General features: G+C 34.1%; 3 protein-coding genes and 1 long non-coding RNA gene across 4 annotated transcripts; 2 read left to right on the plus strand and 2 right to left on the minus strand.

Annotated features, from left to right (window-relative positions):
• Positions 1 to 850: 850 nt before the first annotated feature.
• LOC106451055 (aldo-keto reductase family 4 member C8-like) lies at positions 851 to 2,715 on the minus strand. Its single transcript, XM_013892911.3, has 7 exons — positions 2,464 to 2,715; positions 2,329 to 2,379; positions 2,130 to 2,206; positions 1,949 to 2,036; positions 1,588 to 1,863; positions 1,254 to 1,502; positions 851 to 1,142 (listed from the first exon to the last, which is right to left on the minus strand). Exons 1-7 carry the CDS (start codon positions 2,569 to 2,571, stop codon positions 1,056 to 1,058), a joined length of 936 nt encoding a protein of 311 aa, XP_013748365.2. The 5' UTR covers positions 2,572 to 2,715; the 3' UTR covers positions 851 to 1,055.
• Positions 2,716 to 3,684: 969 nt separating this feature from the next.
• Positions 3,685 to 4,234, minus strand: LOC106414304. Its single transcript, XM_013854984.3, has one exon. The coding sequence runs from the start codon at positions 4,204 to 4,206 to the stop codon at positions 3,964 to 3,966; it is 243 nt and encodes an 80-aa protein (XP_013710438.1). The 5' UTR covers positions 4,207 to 4,234; the 3' UTR covers positions 3,685 to 3,963.
• A 4,634-nt stretch (positions 4,235 to 8,868) lies between these two features.
• On the plus strand, positions 8,869 to 9,377 carry LOC125585742. Its single transcript, XR_007322739.1, has 2 exons — positions 8,869 to 9,020; positions 9,109 to 9,377. It is a non-coding gene; the product is annotated as an uncharacterized LOC125585742 (long non-coding RNA).
• A 5,043-nt stretch (positions 9,378 to 14,420) lies between these two features.
• Positions 14,421 to 15,933, plus strand: LOC106454690 (zinc finger protein 10-like). Its single transcript, XM_013896805.3, has one exon. It carries the CDS (start codon positions 14,832 to 14,834, stop codon positions 15,705 to 15,707), a length of 876 nt encoding a protein of 291 aa, XP_013752259.2. The 5' UTR covers positions 14,421 to 14,831; the 3' UTR covers positions 15,708 to 15,933.
• Positions 15,934 to 22,462: the final 6,529 nt, after the last annotated feature.

Below are 22,462 nucleotides of genomic sequence, written 5' to 3' on the forward strand. Positions count from 1 at the left end.
TACACATCAATGTGTTGAAACTCTGTTTTTACAAAGAATATAGAGGCTGATGTTTTCTGATTTTTAGGCAACTTTTTCGGCCACACCGGTGGTCATTCCGGTCAGATCATCAGCTCGTTGTAAAGCTTGTAATGAGTACTACAAATTAGTATATTCACACTTCAAAAAAAGACTAATATTAAATGATAAATGAGGCTTAGAAGATGGTAACTTGATGTGAAGAAAACACAAAACACCCAGAAATGGGTTTTGTCCCACATCGGCCAACTCAAGCAATTCTGAGCAGTGTAAATATGGTCTTGTGTCATAAGGGTTTAAACGGCTCAGGTAGAGAGAGGACTCCCCTCGCCCGCCGCTGTCGTCGTACAGCCGGCTCAGTCTCGGTCTGGCCCAACAAGATTTTTTTTGGACCAAGTTAAGGTCAACGTTTTGCCATTTAATTCGGAAAAAAAACGACATGCATTTTTATTTAAAACGACAAGTAGTTTGTCTAGAAAATAAAAACGTCATGCATTTTATCCTCTCAAATTTTTTAACGAGATTAGAGAGAGTCTTCGGGAATAAGTTTTCGAAACTTAACTTCCCGTGATCTCCGCGAGATTTCCGCACACGTGCAGCAACTGTTGCGGTAAGTGGCTCTCTTTCTTCTCTTTAAATAAACCCGACTTTCTTCATTCATTTCTTAACGTTTTTTACACAGCGAAAACCAGCAAATCCCTTAGTATAAGTCCGAGAGTGTTTCGTAGATTTCTAGTTCGATAGGGCGTTCATGAGTGAAGCATGAATCGTCTACCATGGTTTATCCTAAAACTCAATATTCGTACAGTCCCGTCTCACTACAGAGCAAATATTTAGAGTTAAAGAAAGAGATTATATCTCGATTCCATGTCACTTTTGAATCGTCTTTTCCTTAACATCGCTTTTACTATTTCGTTTATGTCAATCCGATTTTCTGGCTTCTACATAATGTGCCAAGTATTTCTAACCAAGAACAAACATGAAGGATTATTTAACATAATATAATTAGATGGTCTCTTTCGTCTAGATGAATTTTCTTAAATTTCACCGTCCCATAGCTCATCAATGGTCTTATAGAAGCCGAGCGTCTCATGCGCAAATTCAACACCTCGTACTAACTTTTCCTGCAAGATGTAATGGACATGGAAACCATCAGCAACAAAGGGAGAATTAAGATCTTACTTTTCAAACCTCCCATAGAAAGAAAATAATTTTAAAAAAAGGAAAAAACTTGCCTGGGGAATGTTAGAGAATTTGACAAACAGATCTTCAGGTATGGACCAGTCAAAAACATCAAGATTCTCCTGGAGTCGAGCCTCGCTTGAGCTCTTTGGTATAACACTATGACCCATCTGGAGTCCCCAACGAAGAGCCACTTGAGCGGTGGTCCTCCCAAGCTTCTCCGCAACCTCGGTAACAATTTGGTTCTGAAGAACCTTTAGCCTTGCTTCTCCCTTTGTTTGGGAGCCCAAAGGAGAGTAACCCTACAATCCCAAAAAAATAATATCATCTTCTTTAATCTCACCGGCTAAAAAACATAGTAAATTCGGAATGTGTATATATACTCACGGATAAGTGAACTCCTTTGGATTTGCATAGTTCATGTAGACTGTGTTGCTGCCACACAGGATGGCATTCCACTTGGTTAACAGCCGGGACTACTTGAGCCACTTTAAGAAGATCTTCAAGCTTCTTTGACGAAAAATTGCTAACACCGATTGCCCTTGCTTTTCCAGAGTGATAGAGAGCTTCCATCGCTTTCCATGTACTTGGTAAGTCAGGTTTTGTGAGTGTTTCAGGTGTTGGCATAAGTGATTTCTTCTTCAAGCTCACTGGCCAATGTACCTTCAATAAAAAAACACATACACATTCAAAACGGAAGCAAACTGTAAGAATCCAATTTTTAGGTTATATATATATATATATGTACCAGATATAAATCAACGTAGTCAATCTGTAAATCCTGCAAAGTTTTGTCTAGTGCCTTAGGTACATCTTCAGGCAAATGATCATTACACCTACCGAACCAAAAAAAAAACATGAACATATGTGTGTGTTCAAACTAAAAATCATGTCAAGGGTAAGAAGTTTGTAGTAAATAGAAGACAAACCAGAGTTTGGAAGTGATGAATAACTCATCACGCTTCGCGGAACCGTTATCTATTAACTTCTTCAACACGCTACCAATCTAGTACATAAGAAATCATAGCGTGACAAAAACGTAATAAGCAGAGACAGAACACTTCAACCACACAATCTTATAGCATCATATGGTTCACTCAAATTATGTGATATTAGAAAATTGGTTACCTCTTTCTCGTTGCCGTAGATCGAAGCACAATCTATGTGCCTGTACCCAACCTAAAAATCGAAAAGAGAGTGCATATAAGTACAAATCAAAGACAAAAGACTCAAAACTTAAACCGAAGCGATGATGTGTAATACCTTGATAGCTTGTTCGATTGTTGATGGGACCAAGGCGTAGGTTCCGAGACCTACCGAAGGTAACTTGGCACCAGTGTTCAGCTCGAAGGATCGAATCGGAGTCGCCATTTTTAATTCAAATTCTCTTATAATTCTATTGAATAAGAAAAAAAGAGAGATAATCTGATGAATATATGCAGAAGAAAAGAAAAAGACGCAACTCCGATGTTTCCAAAGCAAAATATGGTAAGAAATAAGAACGATGACACGTTTTCACTTTACTTTTTTTCTCTATGGAGCTTGTCAGCCTGTCACTGTAGTGCGTTATCTTTTCTCATGAAAACATTATTATGATCCATTATTTGCTAATAAACAAGACGGATAAGATTTTATTCTTAACACATTTTTTTTTGTCATCAACACATTTTTGTTATGATTTAAGTATTGTGGAACGTGTTATTTTCAATACCATGCTGTTTCCGGAATGTAATAATCTAATATATTGACTGGATTTGTTTTTAGTTTTGTCATAAAAAGTATGATTTATTACCTAACTACAACATATATATATATATATATATATATATATATATCAAAAAAAAAAAAAACTACAACATATATATTATTTTTAACGCATATATGATATATTTATGTGAAATAGTTCTTAAATCAATATATATTTTAGCATTCAGCTAATATATATATATATATATATATATATATATATATATATTACATTTTATCAGATTTTTATTTGAACTTTTTTTGTTATATCACATACTTAAAAAAAAAATATCCAGTATAATTATTTTAATATTATAATTTCACTAATAAAATGAATAAACAAATAAAAATTGTATTAAAATAAACTTTTTAATAAAACCCTCAAAATATTTTTATATTTCGTAGTTTTAGTAGAAACTCTAACAATGATCATTATGTTTACCTACACAAATATTAATATTCCTTGTAATTTTTTTGCCTATCATCGACATAAAAAGATTTAATTAATACTCTGCAAATAAACTCGTAACTACGTGCCATATGAATTACAATTCTTTTCTAATGTTGTGTGCAAGACTGTCTGTTTTTGTATTATGTGTTTTAGGTATAATGAATAAATTCTTCTAAGAGGCTGAAACTTATTTTCTAAACATACCACGTTCTAATTTTTATTTTATTAGAAACAATGTAAATTAAATAATATTCAAAGCAAAAGACAATTACACAACTTTTCACGAATAAACCAAAATATTGACATAGTTTCTCACGAATAAACCAAAAGATTCATATAATTTTTATACAATTAAAAGTTCCTTGAACGAAACACACACACAAACCCCATGAGATTACCTTCGGGTTAAAAGCCACATCCCAATTATTACATCAGGTTTATTCGACCGGTCCAAGTCTATAAAATTCATAAAAATACAAAACACTAAGCCGAACCATTAATCACAACGTCACAAACTAACCCTTTCCCTCACGAGCATCTTCAGGTTCCCTTGGAATGCGTGTGCATCACATCATAACCTGACGATGAACTGGTGACTGGGCTCCAGTGGAAACAGCAAACGTGGTGTTCGTGCTCATGGTCTTCGACGACGCCATATTAGAGGAAAATCCGAGACCAGACACTTCCAAACCGGTTCTCCCAAACCGGCCTGAATCGCCCGGAAGACGAACGTAATAAGAAGAAGAACGCTCGTGGCCATAACGGATTTGCATGACGGCTCGGTAAACAAACGGAATTAGACCCTCCATTTATGTTTATTGCTATAAGCCAAACAAACAACTCGTTTGGTCTTATAGGGAAGTCGGAACTGCCACATGGTGTTTCGTGATTTGTTGCGGTATCCACAAGTTTTCCCACGTCATTTAGCTAACTACTATTTTAGTATTATATTGAAGGTTAAAGAGAGAAGCAATCCCTTTGAAAGTGAAATTGGCTAAAGCCTACAGGAAGAATCTGAAAACTACATTCGAACTGATATGAAACCACGGCTGGTCCAACGGATTTATCTTCAACAAATATATACATATACAATTGATTTTATCCACATCCAACATTTATAATCATGTTTTGCAGCTAAGGCTGCTGGCGAGTTGAAAATTGACTGTTCTGTCTAAAACTATTCTAGTGAATTTTTCAAAAGCAGTATTATAAATTATTCATTTGTTGCAGACCTTTTCTAATTCTACTTTACTTTTTCCATACTTAAACAAATCAGACGACAATGAAATAATTTACATAGCAGAGAGGCAGGTATCGCATGACCTTTCGGTTTATACAAATATTGTGAGGCCTTTTCTTTTTTTATTTAAGAACACAATATTCAAAAATAGTCAAATAAATTTGTTAAATGATGACGTTTGGGGGGTAAATATAATAAAGAGTGTCTTACGAATTTTGGCCAGTGGCCACTATATATGCTATTCGGAAAATTCAAATATTAAATGGCTTACTACTAGCTCTCAAGGAATTAAATAATCTTTTGGTACTGAACAAGATGTTTGAGTGTGATTGATTTGTGTTGACCCGATTTCGGCCGACTAGGTAATTGGAGCTAAATGACTTGGACCACGCGTCCAATGAAGAAGCCCAACTCCGACGAGCAAGAAGAGATCGATTCAAACAACCGGAGATCATAGAGTGGTTACGGAGATCGCAGAGTCATTCCACTATAAGATAAGATCAACCAGAGACAAAGAAGGACACGTTGAAAACCCTAGAGAAAGCTATACATATTCATCGACCTTCACTACAAGAAAACACGCCGAATTCCGACAGAGATTCCGATGGACCTCAATGTCGTCGGACGTTTGTGACGGATTACTGACCAATTTCCGACGAAAACCAAAAATTTGAAGTCGTCGAAATTCCGTCGGCAATTTCCGACGGAATTCCGACGAAACATGGGTCGTCGGAATATACCGACGAACTTCTGACGACATTCCGATTAACAGTACATTCGTCGGTATTCCGTCGGAATTTTCCAACGAATTTCCGACGAACCATGTGACCGTTGCCGACAAATATATATGACCATTGTATAGCCTTTTGAGATTAGAAAATACTGACGGAATTCCGACGGACTTCTTTACATCCGTCGGAATTTCGTCGGAAAGTCGTCGGAGGACCGTAAGCAATTTCCTATAAATACAGCCCCTCCTCATTCAACTCATTCACACTTCATTCTCTCTTCATTCTCTTTAGTCATAACAATTCCGTGAAAATCATGTCTTCAGAAGTTTATTATTGTTCGTGGATGGATAAACCTCATTTGGATCCGAACACCAATTTGCTTACGGAAGAATACGTTCAAGGGATTGGAGAATTCATGAGGCTTGTTCAACAGCAACCGGATGCAAAAAGTGGTATGTTAAGATGTCACTACTCTACTTGCAATAATAATAAGGTTATAAAAGAATTTGATGTTTGGACTCATTTGTATATGAAAGGGTTTTCACGTAATTATAAAGTTTGGTACCTTCATCGGGAAACTGGTTAGGAATATGGTAGTACTAGCGAACCTCAGCCTGTTAGTGAACTTCAGCCTGGTATTAGGTTAGAAGAATCGAGAACGGATATAGATTATGGTGTAGGTACTGAGCAGATGGTACATGATCATTATAGAGGGGAAGAACCAAATCCCGAATCTATGAGATTTTTTGACATGTTGGATGCTGGAAAACAACCTTTGTATCAAAATTGTAGAGATGGTCATTCAGTCTTATCATCTGCAACTAGATTAATGGGTATTAAGACAGACTATAATTTGGCTGAAGAATGTATGGATGCGATTACTGATTTTGTCAAAGGTATTCTACCTGAGGATAACCTTGCACCGGGTTCATACTACGAGGTTCAGAAACTTGTTGCATGTCTTCAACTACCGTACGAAGTGATAGATGTATGTATTGACAACTGCATGATCTACTGGAGAGCGGATGAGACACGGAATGTATGCAAATTTTGTGGGAAACCTCGTTATCAGGAGACGAGGGGAAGAGTTCCAATCCCATTCAAAAGAATGTGGTATTTGCCTTTGACGGAAAGATTGAAGAGGTTGTATCAGTGTGAGCGCACAGCAAAAGCAATGAGATGGCATGCAGAGCATTCCACAAATGGTGAGATTAGACATCCTTCAGATGCGAAGGCTTGGAAACATTTCCAGTCAACATTTCCAGAATTTGCGGAAGAGAGAAGAAATGTTTATCTTGGATTATCTACTGATGGTTTCAGCCAATTTGGAAAGCATGAAATACAATATTCTCTATGGCCAGTTATTGTGACACCGTACAACTTACGGCCGAGCTTGTGCATGCGACGAGAGTTTTTGTTTCTCTCAATTCTCGTCCCCGGGCCAGATCATCCTAAAAGATCACTAGATGAGTTTCTTCAACCACTGATATATGAGTTGCAACAACTATGGGCGCATGGTTTTGAGACATACGATGTTTCGTGCAAAGAAAACTTTCAGATACGGGCAGTACTTATGTGGACAATAAGTGACTTTCCAGCATATGGTATGTTATTTGGATGGACAACACATGAGAGGCTATCATGTCCATATTGTCAAGATGACACAGATGCTTTCCAACTAAAAAACGGAAGGAAAACGTGTTGGTTTGACTGTCACAGACGATTTTTACCACCTGATCATCCATACCGCAGGAGTAAGACTTCGTTTACGAAGAACAAGCAGGTGTTTGATGGTCCACCTGAGGAAGTTATTGGGAAAGATTTGTTGAAGCAGTTTAGGTATTTTGATGCAGAGAGGACGCCAGATGTAGGTGGACATGAAAACATTCGAGTCAGTGCGGTTGGAGAGCTACATAACTGGCACAAAAAGAGTATTTTCTGGGATCTGCCATATTGGGAGAGTCATCTATTGCGGCATAATTTAGATGTCATGCATATTGAGAAGAACTTCTGCGACAATCTGATGAACACAGTCCTTAACATCCAAGGTAAAACGAAGGATAATTTGAAGTCAAGGTTGGATTTAGTCGATATCTGTGATCGTTCTGAACTTTACGTTGATGAGAACGGTACGCCCCCTTTTCCCATTTATCGGCTAGATGGTGCTAGAAAAGAAGAGTTCTTTGATTGGATTACAGATAAAGTGAAATTTCCTGACGAATATGCATCAAATTTGGGGAACTGCGTTGGTAGAAGAGAAGGAAAGTTTACTGGCTTGAAGGGTCATGATTGTCATGTAATTATGCAGCGCCTCCTTCCGTTTGCTTTTTCAGCATTATTGCCACGTAATGTTCATGAAGCAATTGCAGGTATCTTATATTTTTACAATTTAATTTATTTTTATATTTAACAATTATGCTTATAAAAACTTAATACTTACAAAAATTATGTCTTTTATCTATGTAGGGATTAGTGTTTTCTTCCGCGACTTATGCAGCAGAGTAGTGACTGAAGAGGGTATTAATAATTTGAAAACAAACGCACCAGTCAGCATGTGCAACCTTGAGAAGATATTTCCTCCATCATTCTTTGATGTAATGGAACATCTTGCTATTCATCTCACAAGAGAATTGGAACTTGGTGGTCCTGTGCAGTACAGATGGATGTATATTTTTGAGCGTTATATGCATCATCTGAAGAAGATGGTCAAAAATCAAAGCAGGGTGGAAGGATCTATAGTGGCACAGGTGATCAATGAAGAAACTGCAATCTTTGCTGAAAATTATTTTCCACCAGAGTGCATACAAAACACAGAAGACCTGCTCGGCATGATGATAGAGGGGAGAGAGCAACATATCATGTTACTGTCCCAAGCATGTTCAAGGAAATAGGACGACTTAGTGGAAAATTCACGAAGCGGAGACTTACGGACACTGAGCACGCTCATTTGCAAACATATTTGCTCACCAACTGTGAAGATGTTCTACAATATGAGAGGTAAAAATATTTATTCATTTATTGTTAGATTAATATTTAATAAATTTATTTCATATTGATAATATTTTTGTATATAGTGTATATACGGCGGAGTTGCGTATGACTCACAGGCATGCAACAGAAGATGAGCTTCGACAACTTAGAGATAACGGATTTGCTGCGTGACTTCGTAGTTATGTGAGTCATATATCATATTACCCTATGCAAATGATTAGTTTAAATTTAATATAAACTAATTAACTTTTCAATCATATATGTTTTTAATTTATAGGTGAATGATGGTTTGGCCAGAGGTCTTGTGTTCGATGATTGGATACGCGAATTTGTGCAGGAACCAAACTATGTGATCAAATCATATCCTAAATTTTGTACGCGAGGATATGCATTCACAAGGAAAGGTCATTCTAAGACAACATATGATGCTGGTGTTTCATCTTCTTCCGGTGACGATGTCTACTACGGCAACATAAAAGAAATATTGGAAATCCAATTTCCTGGAATGGTTGGATTGCGTTGTGTAGTATTCTATTGTGATTGGTATGACACCACCCCAGATAGAGGAGTGAAGATTGATGCGTTTAGTTTTACATCAGTTCATTCGCGGCGGAAACTTCAATATTATGATCCCTTCATTCTTGGTTCGCAAGCTGATCAGGTAAGTCAATCTATTCATAATTTTTTACCAATATAATTAATTAATGTTATATATATTTTACTAATACTTGTATAATTGATATGTATAGGTGTGCTACATAAGTTACCCTCGGGTGACGTACAGAGACGATCCATGGGTTACTGTAACGCAAATCAACCCAAGAGGACGAGTGGATGGAACTTCTGATGATGATGAACCATTGCAACCAGAGTCTACCAGCAACGCCCAGGCAGTTGAAGATTTGGAAAATGTTCAACTTGTTGAGAATTTGACTGTGTTTGGACATGATGCTGTTGTACATTCGGAGCCAGAAGCCGAAGTTGGGGAGTTTGATGAAGATTCAGAAGATTCTGATTAGTTTTTTTTTTATTGGTCCGTCGGAAATCCCTCACAATATATCGACGACATAGCGACGACCAAGGGTTTCGTTGAAGTTTGTAAAGGTCGTCGGTAATTCGTCGGAATATACCGACGACATTCCGACGAACTAGAAAGGTTGGTCGGAATGTAGTCGGTATATTCCGACGAATTACCGACGACATGTGTTTCTAAAAAATTTCAATCATAAAAATCTATAAATTTAGATGCCAAAACTATGAAAATAACAAATAATAAATGTTTAGTATAGTATTAGATCACAACCGTTCAAACATAACAACTCATTAAAATATTTATGTATGCATATCATTGTTTTCATAACATCTCATCTTAACACTCATATACTTATACAATCATATTCATATAATCTTACATTACAAAAAATGTTGTTGTGTAAAATTGTGTTATAAAAACATTTTTATTGTTAAATCTTTATGCAAATACTATATATCTTATCAAAGATATGGATTTTGCATTTAGAAACTTGTAATCAACACCCTAAACACTAAGTCGTCGGAATTCCGTCGGAATATACTGACGGACACATTCCGTCGGAATATACTGACGGACACCTTCTGTCGGAAATCCAATTTGCCCGGGAGAACCAAACCGCGTGAAAATTTTCGCGAATCGCCATTTGGTATATTTTAATTATACCGACGGAATACTGACGAACCCGTGTCCGTCGGAATCTTCAGATATAATAACCCTTCTTCTTCCTTCTTCGTTATTTCCGCCTCCCTCTCAAAACGAACTCTCTCCGGCGATTTCTCCATCTCTCCGGCGATTCCGGCCCTTCTCCACCTCTCTTCACCGGAGAATCCACTTCTCACCCTCATATCTCTTCCCCAAACCCCAAATCATGTAAGAATCATCCCAAACCTTCTTTTATATCAATTGTTTAGGGTTTTGGAGGTTAGATCTCGGATTTTAGGTTGTTTGATTGAAAATTTTAGGATTGAATGGATAGTTTAGGATATATAAGTTAGGATTCTTGTTTGGATTGTTATTTTAGTTTTTTTTGGAATTTTATTTTTTTGTTAAAATTCAAAACGTTTTAATATTTTTAAAACGTTTTTTGATTTTTAAAAATGTTTTTCAAGTTTTCAGTAATGAAATATATATAATAAGATGTTTTTAAAATTTTTTTAAAATATTTAACAACATTTTTCTATATTTATAAATTTTTTATAATTTTATATACATATATATATATATATATAAATCATGTATAATAAATATTTTAAAATTTTTGTAAATTTTTTATAATTTTCCACTAATAAACTATGTATAATAAAACGTTTTTAAAAAAATTTATAAATATTTAACAACATTTTTCTACATTTATAAATTTTTTATAATTGTGTATACATATATATATATATATAAATCATGTATAATAAAAAATTTTAAATTTTTTATTATTTTATATAAGTTTCTAGTAATAAACTATGTATATTAAAAGGTTTAATAGTTTTTTTTTACAACGTTTATAAAACCTTTTGTAAATATATAAATGAAAACATTAAAAATAGAAATGATTTAAAAATATTTTTGATGTATTAATTTTTTTTTTAGGGCCGAGGATGAACTCCGCCCCGCAGCCCGTCTTCGACGTAGTTCGGTGAGCAGTTCCCGTGCATCGGGATCGTCTCATGAACAAAACTCGGTTCCCGCATATATTCCCGCTCCAGCTCCCGCTGCCCCTCGCGCTGCTGCTCAACAGGATCCGGGGGTCATGCCAGTTCAACTATTGGTTCAACAACCAGGTCGAGAGCATCTCCCGGTTCTCCAACCCAACCCACGACGAGGACATAACACTTGGTTAGTATTTTTTTTATTTGTACCATTATGTTTTTTTCCTTTAATTAACTTGCTAACTTGTATTTTTTTAAAAGGTTCACCAAGTCGAAAAATGGCATTAGCCGGAGCATCAACCAGTTGATGTACTCCATGCTCCGTTTTGGATATCCAAAGTGGAGTGTGATCCCTTCCGACGAACGAGAGTTGTGGTTTCGTCAGTTTGCGGTATAGTAACTCTTCATTTTTTAAAGTTTTTACATTTTTGTAAATATATTTACTTATTAAATTATGTTTGTTTTGTAGCAAGAGTTCAACTGGCACTTCGATCTTACGGAAACAGTCCGTAAGAAATTCAACGAAAAGGCCATGGACTCTTATACGAAGCAGATAAACGCGTGGAAGACAGTTTGGCAGAAGAACAAGAGGCCACGGTTCATCAACGGGACGGTGTGGGAGCAGTTGATAGCTCATTGGGAGAAGGAAGAATCTGCAGAGACGTCTTCTAGGAACTCCAAGAACCGGAAGAGCGATCGTGGCGGGAAAGGTATGTATGTGCACAAACTCGGCGTTTGCTCTATGTCTACTAAGGAAGATGAACTTGTAAGTTTTTTATTATTATTTATCTTTATATTTTTTAAATAAATATTTTATATATTTCTTGGCTAATAAAGGCGGTTTTTTAGATCGAAGCAAATGACGGTAATCCCGTTGATCGTCTCCAACTCATTAAGGTGGCTCACACTAACAAGACGACGGGTCAAATTCAGGACCCCGTGATCAAAGGTGTCGTTGATTTGGTGGAAGCTGAAATAGTATCTCAATCTCAGCCTCTCTCTGATGACGGCGATTCTACGGGAGCTTCAACCAACTTGTCTCTATTGCAAATAAATGAGATGGTTGAAAAGGTAATTTTTTTTATTAATATATTTTTTTTATAATGTCGATTACTAACTTGTCCCTATTTACTAACTTTAAATATTTTTGTAGGCGGTTCCTAAAAGGAAAGGAGGCCGTTTAGTTGGGTTGGCCCGCCGTGCTTCTTCGTATCTGGCATCTTCTTCGCAAGCTCCGTATGCCGATCCCATGATTCTCGAGGAGCTACATGACAAAGATGAACGGATTGGGGCATTGGAGGAGCAGAACACCACTATCCTTTCTGAGAATGCCACTATCCGTTCGGAGAATGCCCATATCCTTGCTGAGTTGGCATCCCAGAAGAAGTTCAAGACCGAGATAATGCAGAAGCTAGATCGTTTGATGTCTTCGAATTCATCTTAGTTTTTTTCGGCTTTTTAAAACTTTCTGAATGTTTTTTTTTCTATTTCGGTTTGTATGAATTTTAAACTTTCTGAATGTTTTTTTCCTATTTCGGTTTGTATGAATTTAAATTCTATAATATTATTAGTTTTAAATTTTTGATTTTTTTAATTTATTAATTAATTTTTAATATAAAAAAATATATAAAAATGCAAAATTAATTCGTTTTTAAAATTGGTATATTCCGACGAACTCTGGGCGTCGGAATATACCGACGAACAACGGTTCCTCGGAATATACCGATGAACCAACATCCGTCGGAATTTACCGACGAACCAATATCCGTCGGAATATACCGACGAACAAATATCTGTCGGTATATTCCGACGCCCAGAGTCCGTCGGTATATTCCGACGAACAAACGTCCTTCGGAATATACCGAGGAATCCACTACGTCGGAATTGTCCGAGGAACGCTCTCCGTCGGTACATCGTTTTTCCGATGAACTCTGGTCTCGTGTGTCCGCATCGTAATATCGTCGGAAGTTCGTCAGAATGACGTTTCTCGGTATTCGTCAGAAAGTCGTCGGAAGTTCTGACGAAATTCCGACGAATTTTTTTTTCCGACAAAACGATACCGACGGACAGGTTCGTCAGAAATTCGTCGGAATCGGTCTATTCCGACGAATTTCTGACGATTTCGGCCATCAAAATCCTCCTGTTTTCTTGTAGTGCTTATTTTCACCTAGCTTTAAGTCTTTTCTCTTATCGATCTCGTTTGTAACGCTCGATCTCATTTCACTTATTGTATTCGATCTTATTCATCAATAAAATCCATATTTCCTATTGGAATCTGATTACCTCGTTGTGTTCTAAAGATATCTTTGCCTACATCATCTTTTCTTCCCCAGATTAAACTCTCGATCACTATTACATACTTAGCGTGGATTTTAGTATCTACAATTTGTTTTGGTTTAATGTTAGCTTTATATGGTAATGACCGTGATTGTGTCCCCTAATTCCCAGTTTGACTGGACCTAAAGACTGATTGTAGTCTTCATTTTTTTCAGTTTCCATTGTAGTCTTCAGTGATAGCCAATGTGTTGCCTTCGAGTTTTGGATTACTTAAGATCTGAAAAACTACATTTACTATGAATCCAAAATCTAAGCTACTTGGAAATCCTGTCTTCGCTTACCATCAGACCATTCACACCTCACAAGCCATCACAAGTAGATTGCTTGTTCACTGAGAGTTGTCTATATTTATATGGCCCTTGAGTAGTTAAAGCCCAAAACGTGGTTTGGTCCTTTTTTATCTCATATTCACGTCCTAAGCCCAAATACATATATTATCCTACCTCAAATCCTTTCCAATATTCCCAATACTATATGTCCTCTATTTGTTACTTTCTATTGAATTGATTTTTTTTTTTCTTTTTTTTTTGGTAAAATGTTAATTGATCTATTTCTTTCAGAAATCACGGGGGTTACGACTTTATAACCATTATCTTCTTTATGCTTGGAATCAACACTAAGAAAATTTTATTTGAATAATACACTATGTACCAAGAGAAATTTGAATCTGAAACACAATAAAGCAACCCATTTACCATTTAGACCACTAACACAATAAGTAAATTCGATTATGAACTAGTTTTATAATATGTTGTTAATATATACAGAGGACAAAGGTGTATTCAACGTCGACGCTTATTTTTTTTAATATTATCAATAATAATTATATTCTTGAGCTTGCTTTTTCTCTTAAATAACCCAATTTCCATTGTTATATAGTGGAAAATTCACATGTTAATTACTTGCTTGCTGGGTCGCACCTAGTTATAAGTTTTGATAGAACAAAAAAATCATATCACCGCAAAGAAAAATATATAAGTAGGTACGGTGGATTAGTAATTTAGTATAGCTACTGTTAATTCACAAGATTATATAATACAATACTTTTTATATGAACGAAGAACGGTACACATAATTTAATATAGTGCAAAAATCAAAATACAAATATACGTTACTTGTGGGTATCCACTTGGAATAAGCAAAAATAAAAGATTTTAGATCAGTCAGCTAACTCTTACTAAAATCCAAAGTAGTTCATATCATCTGTATTCACAAAATCCCTACGATCAATCAAATATATTAAATAACAATCCTTTGATCGTTTAAAATAATCCACTCGCTTTGGTTTAAATTTATTTATCACAATTGACCTCCATTATTGTCATTACACAATTTCTTCATCTTTTTCCGTAACCCACCACCTAATATTAATCATCTAGGGTTCCTCTAACCACCAAAAAAGGGAAGAAGAAAAAAAAATTCTAGGGTTTGGCGTCAACTTCCAAGTTGTCCCTAGAGAATGGAGAAACCTGGTGGCGTCTGGATCCCAAAGAAAAGCAACAAAGAATCATCATGGGAAGAGCTGGCCTTCGCGGAAGACGATGCCGCCGGATCTTTGTGGCCACCGAGATCTTACTCGTGTAGCTTTTGCCGGAGAGAGTTTAAATCGGCTCAAGCCCTCGGTGGCCACATGAACGTTCACCGAAGAGACAGAGCACGGCTTAAGCAATCCGACGATCAGTACTTATTCTCCAAATCCTCTTCCCCACCAGAGTATCCATCTCATAATTATAGCGACGATGTTCGTGAAACCTCTAGCTATACTTTGGTTTTTAACTCCAATCCTAATCGTTTTGAGTCTCAACGCTCCTGTGTTATTGATCTTTCATCTTCTCCTTCTTCTTTACCATATTTGACTCCTAGGGTTTCTTCCTCTTCGCCATCTTTTGTTGTAGAACCTTCCAATAATTCTAAAAAGATTATATCTTCTTCCCCATGGTCGTCCCCGGGTAAAAAGGGTTGTGATCTTTATGAAGTTCCTTTCATGGAAGGAAGCAAGAAGAGAAAGATCGACAGAGATGTACCAAAGAACGGGGATAAAGCAAAAGTTAATCTTGAAAACACCACTGATCTGTCAGTGAGAATGAATCTGGTGATCCACAAGGATTGTCCGATTACTGCTCGAGGGGGGGATAAAGAGACTGGGAAGGGTGATATGATCCATAAGAGAAGACGAATGCGTGAGGGTTCATCGCAGCCGTCGATATTCATTTCAAGTTTATCTTGTAAGAGTGCCACAATTACAAGAAACGAGGAGATCAAACATAAGGGTGGTCACTTTGAGGATTTAGATCTTGAGCTTAGGCTAGGAGGCGATCCCCGAAAGGCAAACTGATTGATGGATCATCCGTGTATATCTACCAAAACGCAAGGGTAAAGAAAACCATAATATATATTTATAATACAAAATTTTATATGGATGTATGTGTTACTTTGTGTTATCTTTCCTTGGATTTGTGGTGTCAAAATATATGGCTATATACATATTGTGGAGGCTTTGTTTCTACTATTTTGAGAATTGTATGAAAATAACAATTTACAGTTGTGAAATTTTTAAGGAAGTGTTAAGTAGCATCTGCATGTAAAAGAACTAGAGGCTTGAGAAACTTGATTTATACAATTTTATCTTAATTAATATGTTCTTAGCACTTTCGTTATTATGGGCAGCATAAATCATCACGTTACTGTTACAACTATAATTCAAGGCAATTTCTCCTAGCGAATGAATCATATACAATGCTTATTACATATATATCATTGATATCAAAAGATCATTCATTCATTTATCAATTTCTAACGACACTGAGACATCTATTCGCGGAAGAGTGATTAATGGGGTATGAATGTGCCAAGTAAGGTATGCTTAAGTTTTCCTTTAGCAAACCTTTGCTAAGATTATGTTTGGAATATGAAAATTAACATGTAAGTACTCTGTAGGGACTAAGTATATTCGTTCATACTTCATAGTACAGCATTAGTCTTTGAAAATATTATGTACACATTGTTGCAATCTTAACTATTGGGGATGCGTTTTATTTTGAACTATGTTGATCTAAACAAGAGGAAAAGGTTTACAATTTTTTTTTTTGGTAAAAGAAAGGTTTACAATTGACTATACATATGCCCCCATTACGTGATTAGAAGCATGTTGTGTAACCAGGATCCAAAATAAAGTCACATGATGAAGGAATATTTTCTGTCACAATTAGAGAGAGAGATGATTGATTGAATAATTCCCCATAGATCTTAGTTGATTATTTTATTATTTTAGGGTTTTCGATAGCTCAACTAGAATTATTAATGTGCATTATATCAACATATATATTACTTGTATTCTAGATTTTCTGATAAAAGTTAATTCGTCCTATTAATTCCAAAGTTACATATAAATAAAAAATAAAATTCAAACACACATACATACATATAAGCGTGTACACACTCATCGTTGTAAATATTTGATGAAGCAAAGGATACAGTTCCGAAGAGAGAGAGAGAGACATAAATAATCCATAACAAGAGGCGTGTTTCGCTGACTTATAAAGTAACAACAATCGAACAATTAGTGTTAGTATTCTGTATCAGCTTAGTGTTGCCATCAAAGAAACTTTGGATCAATGATGTAGCCACGGAAATCATGAATAATATGTTTAGTGTTTACTATTAAATAATTCGTAGTTCAGAAACGTCCTAATAAGCTCGTTTCCACATACACTCGCATCTCAGTAATAACATGACATTCTGTGAATGTCATAGAAATAAGCCTAAGAAAATAGATATTGTAAAAATAAGCATAAGAAAAGAGTACAAAAATCCAAATATGTCCCAACACTTATTCCCTTTCGCTTGTTCTGTCTCAGCAAATAATTAAAAACGATCAAATTAAAATAATAAACTATAAGTATATAAGACTCCAACTGGTTACAGTCTCTACCCTAACTTTTCAGACCCGTGGGTCACAACCCCTTGCATCGCGAAGAGTTAAACTATTTATGTATTTCATAACAAAATTAACCATCGTAATAACCGGCTGCTTCCCTATAGCTATCACTACGTAATAGCATCAGATAACGTGGTGTTGTGAGGTGTGGTGCTACTGCTAATATATAAGTTGTAGAAATTATGGATTTATCACTACAAGAAAATACAAGCTTAACGAGAAAAGTTAACGAGGAAAAACAATCTTCGTAAATTTATGTCGATTTTACGAGGAACTTACGTGGAAAAATAATGTCATCGTTATTTCCTCGTAAAGTAACGATAAAAGCGTTTCGTCGTAAAGTCGATGTAACTTGACGTGTCTTTTATGAGGAAATACTATTTCCTCGTAAATACGACGTAAACTTCGCGTGTTATTTACGAGGAAATAATTTACGTGTATTTAGCGAAGAAATTTTGAATCCACCAACTTTGTAGGTGTTACACGTTTATTTTTTGCCACCTAATTAATTTTCGTTGTAAATTCATAGGAAAATTACAACTACCAGATTCGAAATTTCCTATAAATATGGATGTTTGAACATCATTTTAAACACACCAACAACAAAAAACGTGAAAGAAAAAAAAATGGCTGGCCCCAGGACTATTTACGAGTTGCGGAAGTGGATGTATATGCATAGAGATGCTAACGGGAGAGTGACGAAAAAATACCTTGCGGGGCTGGAGACATGTATGCATCAAGCAGATTCAACACCGCTCGCCCAAGAAAGTGGTAAGATGTTCTGTCCTTGTCGGAAATGCAACAATTCAAAACTGGCAAACCGTGAAAATGTTTGGAAGCATTTAATAAATAGAGGTTACAAGCCAAATTACTATATATGGTTTCAACATGGAGAAGGTTTTAATTATGATCAGAATGAAGCTAGTAGTAGTAATCTGCGTTCACAGCTCGTGTGGGTGGACTCGAGGGCTTCTTGGACGTTGTAGCGGCCACAAATCCGGAATGGGAGATCTTGTTGAGGACCATGCGACAACGAAATCCTATTCCAGGCGAGTCATCATCCGACACACATGCCGAGGCGGATGTAGCGGCGAGGAGTGATGAATACTACCGGGCGATGAACGACTCTTAGTTCTTTTTTATTCGGTTCTTGTATTATACATTCAAAACTTATTTATATATAATTTTTTTTGGTTTTTGATCTTTTTAGAATTTTAATTTTATTAAAAAATTAAATAATTTTAATTATTTTTTAATAATATTTTTATCTTTCTGTAAAATAATGAAACGAAGTAAATTCGTAGCTAATGTTGCGACTTCTTTACGTGGAAGTTTAACGAGTTCTTTACGAGGAATAATTTACAAGGAAATGACGTGGAAATGTATATGTGTTCTTTACGAGGAAAACCTTCAAGGTATTTACGTGAACTTTACGAGGATATATTTTCGAGTTATTTACGTGAGTTTTACGAGGAACTCGTTTCGAGGTATTTACGAGGAAACTTAGCGGCGTCCTTACGTGGAAGCTTTACGTGTTTTTTACGACGAAATGCTTTTCTTCGTTTTTACGACGAAATCATTTCCTCGCTATGTTACGACGAATTAGTGAGGAAATATGCGTTACGACAAACGTTTAACGACGAAACGGGTTTCCTCGTAAACTTGCTGTTACGACGAATTCACGAGGAAAACCGCCCTCGTAAATCTTGTGTTTTCTTGTAGTGTATGGACGGATATATATGACATGTATACATTTTCTATAGAGTTTTACAACTAGTTTATGAACTTTCAATCTTTCACTAGAAGTCTAAAAGTACAGACTGGAGTGTTTTAATGTTTGGCTAGATTTAGATCCGCACAACCGTGCGGATATTAATTTTCATGTTTATATATATTATTTTGCATAATTAGAATATATTTTGTAAGTTACTTATATATTTAAATGTTTATATATAATTATTTTAAATATAACAATTTGATAGTTTTCATGCCGTAAGTTAATTAATTATTTCAAATCATCACATATATTTGATATTTTTAATTATATATATTTTAAAATTATTTTTTATTCAATTATTATGATCCTGATCCGTAATTCAAAGCGCTTTATTTCATTTATCAATATTTTTTTATGTTTATTCATTTAAGATAATAACTATATATATATAAAAGTTTAAGATAAGTTAATTTTATACATGAATTATCTAACTTACTAAATGTTAACCCGTTCTACCAACATATTATATTTCTAGCATAAATTTTTAATGTTTGTGAAAATAAAATATATTAATTTATCCTTTTAAAATAATTTTATCATATTTAGTTAAATACAATGTTTTATTTTAAAATGATAGATATAACTATAAAATAGTAAAATTTGATATAATTTTTTTCATTTTATAAAAGATAACTGAGTATATATATATATATATATATTAATGTATAATAACTTTAATTTCATTACTAATTACAAAATTAGTAAAAATATTTCTATACACTTTTTGATAATTAAGATATTGTTATAATGTTTTTCAACACATTTGTTAAAAAAATTAAATATATTTATTTATATTTTAAATTAAAAGATATGAAATTATATTATGATTTAAGTAGTTAAAAGATTATCTATTAGCATTAATAAAATACATTTAATAAAAAATTTAAAAGATAATCCAAATAAAAATATCACACATGAATCAAGGTGAGTTTGTTAACCAATCCGAATTTTTAGGAGTCGATGTTATATTAAGAATGATATATTATTAATCCATATTATTAGTAATAAATGAATGATAACTGATTTCTAGTGAGGGTCCATTTTTAAAAAAATCACACATGAATCAAGGTTGTGACTTCTGTTTTAATATATAAGACTAGATCTTGACCCACACAATCGTGTGGGTGTTATTTTTTATACTTCACAGTTATGGTTATTCATATGTTTTGATTTATTTTTTAAATCATATTAGTTGAAGAAATGTCTTATTGATGTTTAAACAACTAAGTCTAAATAAATAATTTGGAATTTGGAGTTTTTTTATAATTTAGGATTTTCAAGTATATTTGTTTATGAAGCATACAATTTGGATAATTTTTGTATATTAATACATATATGCTAATAAAGACAAAATTTTCATAGTTTTGGATTTGATATTTTTTATATAGATCATAATTTAATTTATATTCTATTTAGTTATAACACTTGTAATATTTGATTAATTAGAAATAAGTAATCATAAAAGATAAAACATTATTAGGCAATATTTTAAACATATTGTAAATATTATAGTGCTAAAAATAAAAATGGCCTATTTATTTTTTGATTTTTAAATCTATGACCAATATTGATGTGGGTAAGCATAATATTCCTTTTTGATTGATATTTTGGAATAAATTTTCTTTGATATTATCATGATTGTTTTACAAAAATTGTTACAATCATGACTGTTTATACCATTATAATTTTTTTAACCTTTGAACAATATTGTTTCTTTTAAATGAATATACCCGTAATTGATATTTGATTATTTTGAATACACCCAACTTCATCTTCTCCAAATGTATGTGTTTAGTACCTCCAAAAAATCATATAATACAAAGAGAACAGTCACTTCAATAAGGCTAACACAATTTAAAGAAAAAATTAAAGAGCAGTAACTCAAATATGAGTCGAGATGTTTACTATAAATAAAACACTGTTAGCAACATACAAAGTATGGTTGGATATAATCATAAAATATCACATATAAAAAGAAATTGTAATTTTTATTTTAAATAATAGTATATAGATATTTGATTATTACTGCATTGTCTAGAGAAAAAAAGTGGACTAATGATGACCATTAAGAGGCGCATATCATACACCATAAATAGTATTTATTTATTCAAAATAAGATGTTGCAATACGGTACATGATAATAAATCAATAATCATTATCTTCCTATGATAATATGAACTAAGCAAGTCAGGTTATGTTTGTAAAATAAGAATGAAATCATTAGATTTGATCTAAGTTTGTATTTTATCCGGTAACATATGTATGTTCCTAAAGATATGATTAACATATGTCAAATGTACACAAATGGTATGGTTAGAAGGACGTTATTTTTTAAAATGGTTTGATTAGATTTGTGTCTTACGTTTGTTTTATATATGTGAATAAAAGATAAGTTTAATATATTGTTAGGATTTAGTTATGTAAATCCAAAAATAGTGTAACCATTTTTTTAGGGAATGTCCATTTAAAAAAAATCACACATGAGTTGAAATATCGTGGTTAAAGGATCCATTTTGAAAGTTGATGGATCATGATTCAAGCAAACTCCATTGCAATAGCAGTTATGATTGGCCAAGATAGATGTCTTAAATGACAACAAACGATTTGTACTACGAGAGTTCTAATAGTAAGATTTGTATGATAAAATTATGAACTTGTGGATGACCCACTAGTATAAACTTAAAAGCTCTTTTTAAGTCGGTTCGAGGATCAGTTACACTTCACACTATGCAGTTTAGGTTTCTTTAATTATTATTGAATTGACTTCTCTATATACTATAACAATGCATAGGTGGAAGTGAAGTCTTGGATTAGAGGTAGTAGGACTCGGACGGATCGGATATCCGGACAATTTTAAGGTATCCGGATCCGAATTCTTATCCGGCGGATCTATAATTTTATTATCCTTATCCGGATCCGGAGTTCTCGGATATCCGGGTGTCGGATATCCTTCTAAAAATTGCAATATCCGGCGGATATCCGGATCCGGATTTGGATCCTTAAAATAAATAAAAAATAATATTAATATATATATATAAAATATTAACAATAATTAAAATATATATATATATAATGTCTTTAGTTATTTCTATGTATAATATTACAAAATTTACATAAAATTTATATATACTATTATAAAAATGAAAATATATTAAATAAAATTAATTTTTATATATAGATATTACTATTTTTGAAATATTTATTAATAAAACTTACGGATCTGGATATCCGGACTTAAAAAGTAAGATATCCGGATCCGGATCCGGCTTTGACGAATCCAACATTTTACTATCCGGATCCGGATTCGGCTCTTCCGGATATCCAGATTTTCGGATCGAATCCGGATCTCGGATAAAAGTCTAAGGCCTAAGAGGTA

The sequence above is a fragment of the Brassica napus genome, chromosome C4 (assembly GCF_020379485.1).
Source record: "Brassica napus cultivar Da-Ae chromosome C4, Da-Ae, whole genome shotgun sequence".
Classification (NCBI taxonomy): domain Eukaryota; kingdom Viridiplantae; phylum Streptophyta; class Magnoliopsida; order Brassicales; family Brassicaceae; genus Brassica; species Brassica napus.